The 15,100-nt window shown below is 40.4% G+C and overlaps 1 protein-coding gene across 11 annotated transcripts in view; it reads left to right on the plus strand.

Annotated features, from left to right (window-relative positions):
• DENND2B (DENN domain containing 2B) overlaps positions 1-15,100 on the plus strand; it is a 170,155-nt gene that overhangs the window by 79,688 nt on the left and 75,367 nt on the right. Inside the window, exon 1 of one of the 11 annotated variants that reach the window (XM_080595783.1) lies at positions 9,536-9,913. The exons of the other annotated variants lie outside the window; for them this stretch is intronic. Within the exon in view, the coding sequence (XP_080451909.1) occupies positions 9,780-9,913 (134 nt within the window). The 5' untranslated portion in view covers positions 9,536-9,779. Of the gene's footprint in view, positions 1-9,535; positions 9,914-15,100 lie in introns of those variants that run through there. 11 annotated transcript variants of the gene reach the window in all.

The raw sequence follows: 15,100 nt of genomic DNA on the forward strand, positions 1-15,100 counted from the left end.
AAGCCCACCAGCTCCTCTTGGTCTGGGACTGACAGTTGCAAAACTCTTACTTTTATCTGCAGTCCCACTAGGACAGCCTTGGTATGCTTTGACTAGGAAAGTTTAAACAGCCATCTGATTAAAGAACCTGTGTGAATTAACCATTTGAACACAGGAGTAAAGTGCTAGAGTGAGTATGCCACCTTAGCAAAGTGAGCAGAAAGCAGAACACACTATTCAGTGTCTTTCTTCAAAAGCACAAAATGTTGATGTGTACCTTTGTCCCTGCTGTAGCACTTTATGCAGCTCTCCAGGGGATTCCTGCACAGGTATAACATCCTATTCTGTTTTGAAACTGTTCTGCATTGCCTTACCTAATAACATGTCAATATCTTCATTTTTCTTCTCTTTTGTCTCAAAACAAGACTTTAACCCCACTATAAACAAAATACAGGAGGAATGTGCAAATAACTTGCACCAATTTTATGGAGTCTCTGTACTGCAGCAATACCCTTATGGGGTATTGGACATAATGCCTGCCTCATTTCTGTTTGCCTAAGGAAGTTCAAAACTCTGTAAGGCTTTAAGTAGGCTTCAGTAAAATGGGATTGCATCCAGAAATGAATGTGGTAGAAGGGAAAAGCAATAGAGGTCTCATTTACCTGTTGGACACTTTGGGATGGAAGCGTGAGTTGTACCAGTGTAAATGAAATGCTCCAATCACCTTGTCTAGGCACAGCTGCAGCAGTTCCAGCCCTATTTCAGTGAGGGTGGCACACCTGGCAAGCTGTACCAAGGTTAAACCCAGCTGCCAGGAGTACTGTATGTGCATAGGAGGGATGTACTGGGAGAGCTTTGCAGTTTCAAATAAATTAGTAAAGACTGTGATTCAGGTGAGTAGATCACATAGTTACAGATTGATTTACTCACTTGAAAATGAAATGTCGGAGGCAAAAATTCCCCATCTTGGCAGCTGTCAGGTAGAATAACCAGCATAGATGGAGAAGTTTGGCGAGAGAGATCAAAGAGAGTTGGCTGCTGGTCAAAGAGAGCTGCAGGTCAACTTGAAAATGATGTCAAAATCCTGGCTTGGTTTGGCATACTCACCATTGTATTCTTAACTTTTCCAACCACAAACAATAAATATATATATATACGTGTGTGTGTGTATATATATAAAAATTAAATTTAGAGATTTTCAGGATGGAAGCAATGGAATGGATTTTCTTTAACAGCTTATTTTTTTGTTTTGTTTTTATTAAAGGAAAGTCTCTTTTTCATGGCACATCCCTGTTTTGTGTTTAAACACTCTGGCTTTGTTGGCAGTTTTGGTCATCTTTACATATTGCGTGCACATATGGCTGCCTTTATGTTGTTTTCTGTGACTAATCACCCATTTCTCTTTCAACTCTCTCTTACACCTTCCCTCTTGTCTGCATGTAGTATTGAATTACAATAGTTTCAGACAATTTTCCTGAGCTGGATGAAATGGCATCATCCTGATTACCAAGGGACAGGTTGACCTACACAGTAGAGGTGAATTAATAATCACCTTAATTAATAATTTGCCTTAGGCAGAAATCTTGCCCTGGTGCAGTCTCTGCTGGTGACCTCCTTTGTGGCGTTGTCACACACCATTTCAGGGTGTAAACCTTTCATCAGGTTGATTTGCCTTTGCCTTTACTCCAGGTACTGTTCTTCTTTCACTTTTAAATTATGCAGCTGACTAAAGAAATAGATGACCTGCATCCATCCGAGTGTCTCTTGGTAGTCATATTATGCAACAGTAGCTGTGGTAAAGCTCAGTAGAAATGGGCTTGGTATCCTTGTACAGTTCCCAGTTTGTTAGTTTGTGCATTTGGGATCTCTTAGTTCAAAACTGTAGAAAACATAGAATAACAAGGGGGTGGGGAAAAGAAGGGGTGGCTAGAGGAATTTCTAGAGGCATACACGTATGTGGATATTAAAAGCAGATCCCTAATGATATCTGGCATTCTCATGTCATTAATCATCCTTCCAGCAGTGCAGACAGGTCAGTGCTGGGAACTTGGATCTGGACTTGAGTAAACCTTGGACCTGCTCTTCTATTTTTATCTTTTCCATTCTTAATAGCTTAGAAAGTACAGTAGGATACTAAGTTATTGGATAATAGCTGTCAAATAAACTGTCTTTCCTTATCATCACCATCTGTTTTGATTAGAATTTATCAGAAAAAAGATTTTATAAGTACAAGCATGGACCTGAAGCTGAGGAAAATCTTTGAGTTTCATGACAAGTGAGGAGATGAATAGGTTGTCATGCACCGGTTCTCCATCCATTATTTTGCCTTATATGATCTTCTTTACCTGTCTTTGTGAAACCTGTAAGAGGATATTTGAGTCAGTCGTGGGGATTCTTCATTTTAGTCAGACTGTAAATCAGTGGAGTAAGTGCTGGTGTAATAAAAGGTAAAGGCTTGCAGGATTTATTGCAAACACGTTCAAAGATCCACTTAAACTGCACAGTCATTGTCTCCCTTTAGTACAGGATTTGACTAGAGATTTGGAAAACTGCAAATGTGCTTTCTGTATAATTTGTGGAGGTAGAATTTCAGTAAGGGCTGATACTGGCATAACACAGGTATATTTGTCTCCTGGTGGCTAAGGCATCTTTTTAGTGTTATTTTCTTGTCAGTCCTAGTTTTGGTGCAGTTTGTTGCTGCAAGATGCAAGGTGTGTTACAGTGATACAGTGTTGCCATCTTGTTGAAGTTGTGGAAAGTCTTCACTGGGAGGCAAGAGTAGATTGGCTGGTGACCTTCAGCCTGGAGAGGAGGGGAAGAGGTGGTAATAGAGGTCTTTGAAATTATGGGTGGAACAGAGATGGTGAATAGGGAAAAAAAAAACTTTTTCAATTTAAAAACTAAAAGGCATTAAATAAACCAGGAGGAGTCAGGTTGAAAAGAAGGTACTTCCGTGCAGCATGTCTTTCAACAATGAAACTGACTGCTGCAGGAAGTTGTGGTTACACGAATTCATGGAAGAAAAAACTACCAAAGGCTTTTATCCACAGCAGCAAAATCTGTGAGGCAACAAGTCTTTAGCGTTAGGCTGGCTGAGTAGCACTGCGGCTCTTCTTATCCTTACTTCCTTCTCTAGACACCTGATAACGGTCTTGGGCAGTAACAGAGCCCGGGCTAGGGGTGCTCTTTGGCCCAACACAGTGGGAACATTCTAATGTCATCTGGAAGAGAAGCCCTTTATATGAAGCAAACACTAGAGCATTTGTGAAACAATTGTTAAACTTACCGAATGAGACTGGAACCCTAGCTCTCAGTGAACTCCAAAGACACAGCTTTAATCCTTCCTTGTGAGTCACTGATGTGAAAGGCAAGGAGCAGGAGGTTAGGAAAGCACCTTATGTGTAGCTGAAAGTGACTTAGCAATTCTGGCAAGAAGCAGCTCTGTGAAATCTTATTACCTCTTCAATGGGAGACAAAGGAGCTCACAGTGTGCAACAGGTGCGTGACTGTTTTGCGCCAGATGTCTTCTTTGTTTGACTGCACCATACCTAAGAGGATGGATGCAACTCTGAGGAAACCTTAAGAGAACACAAGGCAAAGAAAAGGCATAACGGTGTTTGTATCTCCCTACAATGGCTTGCTTTTCATAACAAATAATTCAATATTTATTTGGAGTCGACTTTGTGATTTATGCAGAATTTTTATTTGAATTCATAAATTAATTCATAAAGTGTTTGTCCTAATCTTGTGGTTGCTCCAGTGCAAAGTTAAATGTAGAAATGGCACCACCAGCTCTATTGACTTAAAAATCACACCAGTACTATATGGTATTAAAACAGGCCTACACTTATGTTTATGAGGTCATGCTCTGCTCAGCAAAATATAGGTTTCAAACTTGTAGTCTGTTTAGTCTAACAGGAAAAAAGAAAAAATTTCTGAACAAAACTAACTGGAAATAGAAAGACTGTGTTCCTGCTAGCTGGTGTTTCCCTGATACAAGCTGGGTCTGAATGAGGAACAGAATAAATATTAAGATGCATTTTTACTTAGGAAAGGGTTTTTTTTTTTTTGGAATAAATTATTGTGGTGATTTTAGTAGTGTGTATATAAACAGACTGCCATAATCAGCTTGAACAAACATCTTTTTAGTTTAATGTCACTGGACTTGATTTGGGAATATAGCCAAAGCAGAAGCCAGTCTTTGTTTCAGTTGTGTGAAAGGACTATGTGGCTATTAGTCTGGGACAACTATGTCACTATAATCAGGTTAGTTTCAGCACGAGTTGGATTTGTGATGTGGGCTGCTGTCTCTCCAGCCAATCTGCACAGGAGCAGTATGATTCTCACTGAATTGGAGAATCCTCTCCAGCTGGGCAGTTGTTATTTAATGACCTGACAAAGTGTAGGTGCTGATGTCCGCAGGCCATAGAGCAAGGCATCTGAAATTTGTACTAGCACAGGATTAGATCTGCAAATTGCTGTAAGCACAAAGTTGCAAGTTCTTAGTCTCAAAACATTCATAGAAGTTCCCCTTTCTAAATACTTTTTGTTGGATCTTTGAATCTAATTACTCTTGTGTGAGTAAAACTGAAATCTGGCCTGATGCTGATCCACAAAACTTTATTTTCAGTTCATTCTGTCTGCTTTAGTTTCCTGATATCTTTGAAGCGGTGACTTCTGTGCACAACAGCAATCAGATTTCCAGTAGGGTATCTTTGATCTCTGAGTTGCATCTCTCTTTTTGCCTGGAAAGAGCAGGAAATAACTGAGCTGGATACCCACAAACCTCTAAGTATAGGCTTTGGTTTTTATCTCCCAGCAGTGTGTGAGGCCATTTCAGCTGTCACCAACGATTTGTCAGCTCCATTAGTCTAATGCGCACTGAGATTTGCTTGTACTGGCTTTGTGGCTCAGACCTTCTTCAGAATTTAATTTAATGGGACAGAATTTTAATTGGTGGGAGCTGGCTTATCTCCAGTGAAGGCGATGGAGATACACCACGTAATCCAAATGACTATCCAGACTTATACCTCTCCAGACGTAGCTACACAGTGTTTCTGCTTAATTATTTCTAGTTCTTTAAATTGTCACACAAAATGATGCCTTGTATTTCCCAACCAAGTGATCCCATGGGGTGAAGTTATGCCCAAGTTTGTGATGAATCCAAGATTATCTGCTGCTCTTATAGGTAAAATCACTGTCTGAAATGCAGGGGGAAGGCTCATCAGGCTGATGCCCCCACCCGGTGCTGGCTCAGCCAGAGATCAGGTCTAGCCCTGCTTCTCCAGGGCCTCGGCTTTGCTGTAGCTATCAGCAGCTCTGTAACGGGGGCAGGTGCTCGCTGTCTGGAACAGCACATACCTGATGCTTGCTTCTTGCTTTGGGCTGTCACAGGTGATTCAGTCCTAGTCAAGCCAAATTCATCCAGTTCTACAGCAAAAATCTTTTTTTTTTTTTTCCTAAGTAAAATTAATTCTTGTACATAATACATATTAATAAACCCAACTGAGATACTTTCTTTCCTTTGAAGAAAGAATTATGTGGCTGTGGCCTGGGCAGAAGACTAAGAAATATTTTGCCTTAGGAACTCAGACCTTGAAAGTTCTTAAATAAAAAGAATTTACACATGTCTGGCATTAGGTTTAGTGGATACTCTGCTGCTGTTGACACTCGAATGTGGGTGTCGGTTTTTCACTCTGCTGGCTTGTCCTGGGAGTGCTTATTCTCTTTCTTTCCATGGTAATTTTTTTCATTTTGAAGGTGATCTCATATCAGGAGAAAAACCTGTCTGTATAGGGAGAAGTGTCATCTTAGTAGAGGCAATGCCAATGCAGTAGTTGGTGGTCATATAGGAAGATTGGTTTGTGGATGCAGCTGTAGCACCTTTTGCTAACCAAGCATTTTGCTTGATGTTACCTGGTGTGTAAGAATGATTTTAGCCTCATAAAGTTTTAGTGATTCTGCTATTTTAACTCTCCACCCCTAATAAATCAGAAAAAAAACAAAACAAAACAAAAAAAACCACACGAAGACCAAACACACAGTGAGTTTCAGCTCTGTGTTAAACTCTAGACATTGTCCATGTTTCTTGTCAGGACATTTACCCAGATGGAATCCAGTCTGCCTGTACTGCCAAATGAGGGATCTTGTGACTAATGCACAAGAGCTGTGTCCAGAGCCAGGCTCGACGCCTTGGGCAAATAGTCTCCATACTGTGACTGAGAGTGTGGATGGAGATAACTGCCTGTGGCCACCACGATGGAGCCCCGATCTTACCATAGGAAAAATATTATTAAAGCAGTAAGGTAAACAAAGTGGATTTTTTAGTATTTACCTTTTTTTCATGTGAATATGAATTTAGAACTTAGGATATTTCTTACATGTCTTGAGTTTTCTGAGTGGAGAGCACTGTGAAGAAAGTAGTAACTTGGAAATCAAAGTATGCATCTTCAGCTCCTGGGCATGCCACAAGAACTTTGTGTGCTCCCAGGCAGTCTGTGTGTTTCAGCCATCCTAAAATGGTGCAAACATTACTTTTTTCCTCTCTGTTTTTTTTTCTCCCTAACATATTTATGTTGTAAGTTCTTCAAAGTGTGAGACTCCCTGCGTTGTACCAAAACAACAAGGCTTTGGTCTTATTTGAAATTCCTGTGTGTACAATTTTCCCAATACTTACTATGTGTGATTGCCATTGTCTTAGCATAATTATGATAAAGTATTCTCTCATCTCCTATTCTTTTGCTTACTAAGCATGTGTGTGGTGTTGCTTGAGTGATAGAAAAACTGCTTCTTTCCCTTTTGTGTATGGCTGCATTCAATTATGGCTTTCATCTGTAAGCAAAAAAAAAAAAAAATTATGGGTGAACGGCTGTCTCTACCTGGGCACTGAAGTTCATCGAATGGTTTAAAGGAGTCTCCATAAAACATTAGCCATAGATATTATGTTCACCTAAACAACTCCTTGTACTTGGATAAAAATTTCTGGGTGGATGATGTGCACATCCCTGCGTAACAGAAAGTTTAGCGGGATGTTTGGATGCCACTGCAATTTGAGTTACAATGATGTGTCGTGGGAAAATATGCTGGTGTATTTGCTGCTGCCTCAAGTCAGTGCTGACATGCTCACCAAAACTCCATGAGTCACCCATGTAGACTTTGTTAGAGCATCAAAGGAGCAGGGGTGTGAGTGCGGCCGCGTGCTCCTGGGGCATCCTGGCAGGGCCAGGATCTTGTCTCCACCGCTGTGCATGGCTTGCGGCAGCAAGGCGCTCGGTGCTCAGCTGCTGAGATGCCTCCTCCTGCTGCTTGGAAATACTGGTGTGAATCTTGTAAGCTCTTGAATTTGTGAAACACAACCCATAGAAAACATTTATTGTTGCTTTAAAAAGGAGTCAAGTTTTAATAACTTTGATAGAGAGCTTGAGAATGGGATGAATCACTATTTAATCAAATTCTGCTAAGAGTAAGCAATATGTTAAATTATTGGAGACACAACGACAAGCCATTTTTTTTTCATTTTCTTTTTGCCATTGAGGTTTAGAAAACAATACAAATCGGCTTCAGCCAAGCAACTGGGGAAACTGAATAACTGATGTGAAATCCATTAGCAAGTATTGTACTCCTTTAAAGCAGAAACAGCTTGAACTGTGCAGTTCACAAATTTTCAGAAGGTCGGTTCCCAGCAGCACAAACCTACCTCTGGTTCAGAAAAGAATACAAAGCTGTTATTTACCCGGTGAGGTTGGAGGTGCATTTGAGAGAGAGAGCTTGGGTAGCTCAGCCCTGATCTGGGCCATGGGAGATGGGAGGACACTTGCTGTTATCAGGAACAGAGACATCGGCAGTGGGAACACATCAGAGCACTGACTAAAATGACCCTGGAATTGGGCAATGCTTGAATACAGGCTTTGACTTCGTTGTTGCCCATCATCTCTGTCAGAAGCGTTGGTGGAGTGCTGACTTGTGATGCTCTGAGACGTGTGATGTGCCCCCTTCCTTGTCCTGTTCAGAAGTGACCTCAGGGAGGTTGATCAGAGCATGTACGTTTGAAATCTCTTTAGCAGGGTTGCAGAAATACTCTTGCAACCGCAGTGGTCTAAAGATGTGAGAGAAGAGTGGTTTGTGAGTGGTTTGTAACAGCTTCTAATAAGATCAAGAGACAGAACTGAAAAAATGGACCTACTTTTGGACACTTTTCAGGCTTCCTCAGTTTGTGGCAAAAGCTAAAGATGGGGCATTTTGCCACAGTAATTCTATAGCTGGCTATTTTGTTTCATTTTAATTTTAGATGTCAGTTCAAGGAAGAATTCCGTACTTTAAGTGCACTTATCAGTCAAGCAGTTCACTTTTTCCCAGTTGGAAATTCTGTTAATGTATCTCTCCTATATGCATAGGGGGGGGGAAACAAAACAAAACAACAACAAAAAACAGTTTTTGAGGAGGGGGGGGGGGGAGATTGCATTTTCTTTCATGCACCTTCAGATCAAGTTTGCTTTGTTATTATGTAAAGGCAGCAGGAACGTAGCCTAACTAATTCCCAGTGCAATTTAATTCTCATGGCACTTTTAATGCTTTGTTCTTTTATATGTGGAAATCATATGTCATCATTAAAAATACTTTTTCCCTTTTATCAAAGTTTATGTTTGCTAAAAACACTGGAAAATAATTTAAAAATGAAAGGAAACAAGTCTTTTAAAAAGCAGAGGTTTGTAATTGACAGGTTAGACTGAAAGCATGTTTAATGCAACTGTATTCTGCTACAGTAAAAAAACTGCTTAGACTAACACTGCAGTCCTTATTTATTTAATCACTGATGGTTTCTGTTTTTACATGAGTGCACACAGTAATACAAAGGCTTGAACTGACCTATTACATATATTTTTTGCAGCAAATTATTAGAACAGCATGGTTTTGAAAACTTTTCTCATGTCTTTCTAGTGCTTTTACTGCACTGAAATGTAGTAAGTAAAAGCAGTAAGCAAGATATATGCTAAAGCACTTAAGGGAGTCCCTATCAATGCAGCATCAGAAAATCAGATCAGGAGTCTTATGTGAATTTGTTTTTTTGGGGGGGTGATGATAAAAAGTTATTCAGAAGTCTACAGGGGATACTGCATAGAAACTGTGTGCATAACGTTTTAAAATTATCATGCCAAAGTTTCATTTCTTCTGGAGGAAGTTGTTCTTAGGAATGAAAATCCCATTGCCTTCTGGACCAGGGAGATGCTGGCGATCTCACTGAATCAAATATACAGCAAATATACAAGTCATGAGCTTTCCTAATGATGCTTTACGTTCCATGAATACACTGGCAAATGGGAGATGGCAGATAGCCTGTGTCCTTTCGAAACTGTTGGCAGAGACTTGAAAGCATTTGCATGTGGATTTTTAACCTCTCCCTTTCCTCCCTAGACAGTACTGGCATCCGTGTGACTTCAGTGTACGTGGTCAGTCAGGCACGCTTCTTTGCTCTGTCTGTGTGTGTGTGGTTTGGAGCAGCTGATACAGCTTCTAAGATTTTGTTAGCGATCAGCAGCCTCAGGTTGAAGAATGAAATGTAAACTGTCAGTCCCTGCAACTTCAGAAACAAAACCAAATCAAAGCCACGGAAGTTTTCCAAGCTGTAGGCAATCAGAAGGAAACATTTGGCTTTCCAGATTTCTCACACACCTGTCCCTTCGAAATCAGCATGTCAGATTGCAGAGAAAGCCTTTGCTAGTGCTAGTCTCGTTAACCATTAATACCAGTTTCCTCCCTTTAAGTACACAAAGGGACAGAGATTTGACAAATGTCCTCAGACCATGTGTCATTCGTTGCCTGAGAAGCGAAGCAGCGAGCTTTCAGGAAGTGCAGAGGATAGAGCAGGTTACAAGGGACTGGACGTGGAATTCCTCCCTTTCCATTCTGCACCTTTCCCAGAGGGAAGAGCTTCTGAGTAAGTCTGGAACCCGTGTGCTGGAGTGATTGCAGTGACGGACAGCTGTGTGCCTGCCAGAGGTGTGAGCGGAGGCAGCGAGCTAAAGCAGAAGTGAAGGAGCATGGAATGCTGTCACAGTGGATTCCTTAATGTTCTTTGCTACTTTTGCAGTTTGATGGGCTTTCTACTCACAGGCAGGAACTCAACAGCAGCTCTCTGCTCACTAAAGATAGTGATACGAAGAGCTTTATTTTTGAAGTTTGAAGCTCTGGTATAGGACAAGGGACTTGGTGGAGCTAAAACTTGATTTTGCTCCCCATCTCTTCCCCTCCTTCTCCACCTCTCTTGGGCTCTCAGACAGAATATAATTTCTCTGCCTGGCTAAATGCATATTTCTTGTCTTGCCTAATGAGAATCCATTTTTTTCTCCTTAATAGTTAAAGGTAATTTTTAAGTTATGCAGCAGTATTTGTACCTACACCTTCTGCCAGTGTTAAATGTAGTGCTGATGGTGCACTTTTATGTTTTGTGTTGGCCTTGATGCCTGATTTTAAAAAAAATTAATTAAGTGTGTTGTAAGGAACTTAATTTCTGGGGCAAGAGACAGCTCTGATATATACATATATATTTTTTTTTTTCCACTGAATAAATAGCAGAACTCTTATGGGTTTAGAGAAAAAAAGCAATGCAGCATTTTGGGCTAAAGCCTGTGGGTCTCTGTGTCATGTAACTTAGGGTCAGAACCTGGACTTCAGTTTGTTGCTCCAAATATTCTGTTCATGAGCTGAGAGCCCATGTGTAGTCTTTAAGAGAGCAGTATTTTTTGCTGATGAGCTTGTATACATTTAGTTGCTTTTTCTTGCTCCCATCATACATGCAGATTGGTATTGCTTCATTTGCTCTGTATCATTCCAATTTTCTTGCTGCTTTGCCTGATGCTATCACCATGTCTTCCTGTAGGGACATGAGGGTTTTTTTAGGCTCTGTCCCAAAAGGAAAGGATGAGAGAGATAAAAAATGTGTACTTGGTTTTAGTCGCTCTAATGCATTGTGTATTAAGTAACCTTGCAGTTCTTTATTACTGTGCGGCATTCCTGTTGCATGGCAGTGGTAGCAAATCATTTTCATCCTCAGGGCCATAGTATATGCAAATTCCCATATAAGATATGAGAAGTAAAAGTATATTGGCCAGCTCCTTATAAAAGCTAATAGGCCAACAGAAGAGCGTAAAACTAAATCCACAGTTTTATAAGAAGCCAAGGCCTTGTGAGATTGAAATATTTATAAGGGAAATACAAATCCCCCGGATATTATCCCAACTCCAAATTTAGGCTTGAGATCCCACAGCTCTTGTAGGTGTGGTGATGAAACGTGGTCTGGGAGGCTCATTTCAACTTAGTGAGTAATGCACATGCTTACATTACTCTCGATCATGGTGAGGAGAGTGTTCAGGAGCGTCGCTCCCTGACCTAACTCTGCTCCTGTTGACATTTATAGTGAAATCTCAGTAAAAAAAAGCAGAGAGAAACTAATGTTTAAACCTTTGGGAAAATTTCCTTTAGAACATGGTTTTGACTATTGTTAAGCACAGTAATCAAGTGGCTGGTCAATCTTCTGCTTGATAGTCAGTGAAATTCTTCTGCATTAAGGCCAGGGTCAAGTTATATTTGGCCTTGACTGGACTGTTATATAGATAAGTGTGATAGCAACAGGCATTGCAAATTATAGGTTGGCTTCTCCCTTTTTTTCCCCTTCTCCCTTTTTTTCTCTTCTCCCTTTTCGTGTGTTTGTGTCTGCCAACAAATTGGAGAATAAATAGATCAAAAAATTGACTTGAAACTTTTTTTTTGGTAAGTGTATTTGCTCCAGCTCAATGCTTTATATCTTCCTATGGTAATGAGCTTTACATCAGTTTGCATCTTTAGCAACTTTTCTTTGCAAACTCTTGATTTGTGCTGATGCAAGCCAGAAGAAAATTGAACCCCAATTCGCAAATACTTGTGAATTCAAGCAATTAAACGAAAGAGGGCCATCACTGAAGCTGAGAGAAAATTCTCTCCTAAAGGCAAGAGAAGTATTCCATTATTGCTCAATCCACACAAATCTACGCGCACTGTAGCATGTACCAAGGGTCATGTTTGTCTGTCATAGCTGGAATTTATTTTGCATTCCATGGGGTCAGACCACTGAAGAAAATTATGATGATAAGAAAGGCCAGGGCTGTAAAGATTCAAGTCATTCCTCCTCCAGAGGCAGAATACAGCCTCTGAACAGGAGACACACTAGTTACCCAGCTGACGTGTACAAGCTAAGCTCTTAGTGTACGGTTTGCTATTACACCTATGTTCCTTCGTTCTTCTTACTGCAGCATCTGTAAAACGCAGTGTTTGGCAGTGGTGGTATGGCTTGTGTGCGATTACACAAGGGATGTCAGCTCACAACGTGTACATCATGGTGGGTCAGTTTAAGCTGTGACAAGCAGCGGCACCTTCTGAAATGCTCTTTTTACCTTCCGTCTGACTGCAGTCCTGCGGCTGGCCTGTGCTGCAGCTCTGTCCTCACTGTGCTGGGGAACGGCAGACTGTAAACAGGTTTCTTCTGAGCATATGAAGCGCTACATTGCACTTTAGCTTGTCTTTCTGGTATTTGAGAAAGCAGCAAGTTCCCATGAGTTTCCTGCCTTCTCCCTTGCTTTGGCACCAGCACTAGCCATGTTTCACTTATCAACTGTTTCAGCTCTTTTCTGCATTTTCAGGTGCGGAAAAAAAATCCTGCTTCTAATTTTTTTCTTGATGTTGTTCACGTAAAAGTCACGTGTTCTGGCAGATACTGCTACTGTTCCTCACTGCGAAGTCTGTTATGAATGCTTGTCATTTTCTTAAAAAAAAAAAAAAAAAAAAAGCTTAACTCTTGTTAGGAAAAACTGTTTTGGTCATCTTCAGGGACTGCAATGAATGTGAATGTATGGTTGGGAGAGAGCACTGTCTGGGTGTGATCCCGTAACTGACTGGGAAGTTCAAAGAGGAAAGTAATAATTCCCTTTATTATGGTGGAAAAATAGTCAAAAATTTAGGCACACAGACCTTTGGAGCACTAGGAAGGTGGAAATCCACTCTTTGAAGAGACAAAGGAAAGAGGGTAAAATTTATAAAACTAAGCTGAAGATGGAGAACCAGACTGCATTTCTCTAGTCTTATCATTGTGAGAGCAATATAGGAACAAACAGAAAGCTGTTAGACTGCTTCATTGTTATAAAAGAAACATTAGAAAGTGCCCTTGTGAGGACAAATATGCTTTCTCAACCATGTAATCAGGAGCCTGCTGATTATATGCCGTTGTTTCAGCTTTGTGCTTACACAGGAAGAGTTTGCACAAAGTGGAACTGAGTTGCTGCAGTTGTCTTGATGAACAGATGGCACCCAGCTATTGCAGATATGAAACCCCACAGAGGTCTGAGTACTCCTTAGGCGAAGTTTAAAAACAGAATTACTCCTTTTTTTCCCCTGCCTTACATTAAATGTGAACTGCCTTCACCGCACAAGGGCTTCAAGTGGATGGCAGCCTGACAAGGTGGGTTCAGACAGACTGTACTCAGACAGGGCTGATGCTGAGGTTGTTCTGGATTCAGGGAGGGAATGCAGGAGGTTCCATTGTGCTGCATTTGTTTATTTTAATTTTATTTTGTTTATATTTTATTTCATATGCAGTGCATTAACTCCAGAAGCTTTGAATCACTTTGGTGTTATCCTGTTGTGACATATTGTATTTTCTTACTGGGTCCAGATGTCTCAGGCCTCAAACTTTCTGCGTTGTGATATTAATAGTTGAAATGATAACAGAAATTAGGAATGTCTGTTTCATAATAGACATATGGATAATGGCTTTTGGTTTTATAACCTGTTTTTGTAGGAAGCTTTCTCACTGTGTTAAACCAGTTTATGAGAACAGAAAACTGGCAAATCTATGCAGAAAGGCCTCGCTGGACATTGACAGCACTTCAAGACTCGAATCTCTGCTCCTTGGGGCAACAAATAGCCTTAACCTATAGATTACATAGCTAGCAAAGAGGGATTTAGCACCTGCTGTCTGATACCTTACGTGATATCAACAGCAGTAGAAACTGGGGACCAGAACTAAGCTAGTTGGCCTGGAAGGACAGTGTATCATTGTGGCTACTGGTAGAGAAGCAAACAATAGATTTTGTTTATTCAGAAAGCAACTTGTCTTAGTGGGTGAGACTGAGAATAGTTCTCAAAGACAGGATGGAGTCCTGAACTCCCTTCCTTTTATTCTGCCCCTACTAGATATTTATTCATAGGTCTATTTAATGAGGTTCTTTGTGACCTAAAAGTTAATTTGTAAGTAAAGCAGTGAAAGCAGGCTTGGCTATATTCTGGGTTAGCGTGCAGCCAGGACTCGTGACTTTCTGGCTTGCAATTCAGTTCTGTTCCCTTTGGGTGTAGAATATTTCAGTAAAGTATACAATGATTTCATGAGGTTTTTCTGGCTTGAGAGAGCAGAAAAGGTATGAACCTATCTTACAACAACTTTTCCAAACCAGAGTTCCAGAATTAGTGGTTGCCGAACCAGAACTGCCTCAGTTATGTTAAAAAATAAACGTCACAATTCATAAAAGTCATTTTCAATCTTGCCCAAATTGTGTGCATATAAGCATGGAAGAATCGCAAAGCTCTGACACAATTAGTTCCAAAGCGTTCAAATGTTTTGAGATTCCCAGGTAGATAAAGCACATTGAAAAATCACCTATGCTTTGAAAAAGCAGAGCTGAGAGCTTCCATGTGCACCGAGAGTTTGAATATTTGTATTAAAAAACAAGTTTTGAGGACTGGTGGTTCTTAAAGAGACAAATAAGAACTTGTGTGTTCTGCCTGATTTAAGAACATGCTATCATTTGCTGTGTTGCTGCGCTCAGTCCAACAAAAAAAACTAAGATCATAAAAAAGCAGGTGAGACTAGATTACTCTGAACAGCCTCCATGACATAAAAATCAGTAAAAGTGGAGACAACAGTGGAAACATTTGTTGCAAAAATTGTTGTTCAGAACATGTTAGAGGAAAATAGTAAATATGAAGGAGGCTTCCATTATCAACTTTGATTTGTATTTATTATTTTGAGCAGAAAATGAGGGACAGTGGTATGAAACCAGTGCACTGCACCTCAGTAGAAAAGAGAGAATGGCTGTCT

Source organism: Anser brachyrhynchus (genome assembly GCF_964034855.1).
Source record: "Anser brachyrhynchus genome assembly, chromosome: 5".
Lineage (NCBI taxonomy): Eukaryota > Metazoa > Chordata > Aves > Anseriformes > Anatidae > Anser > Anser brachyrhynchus.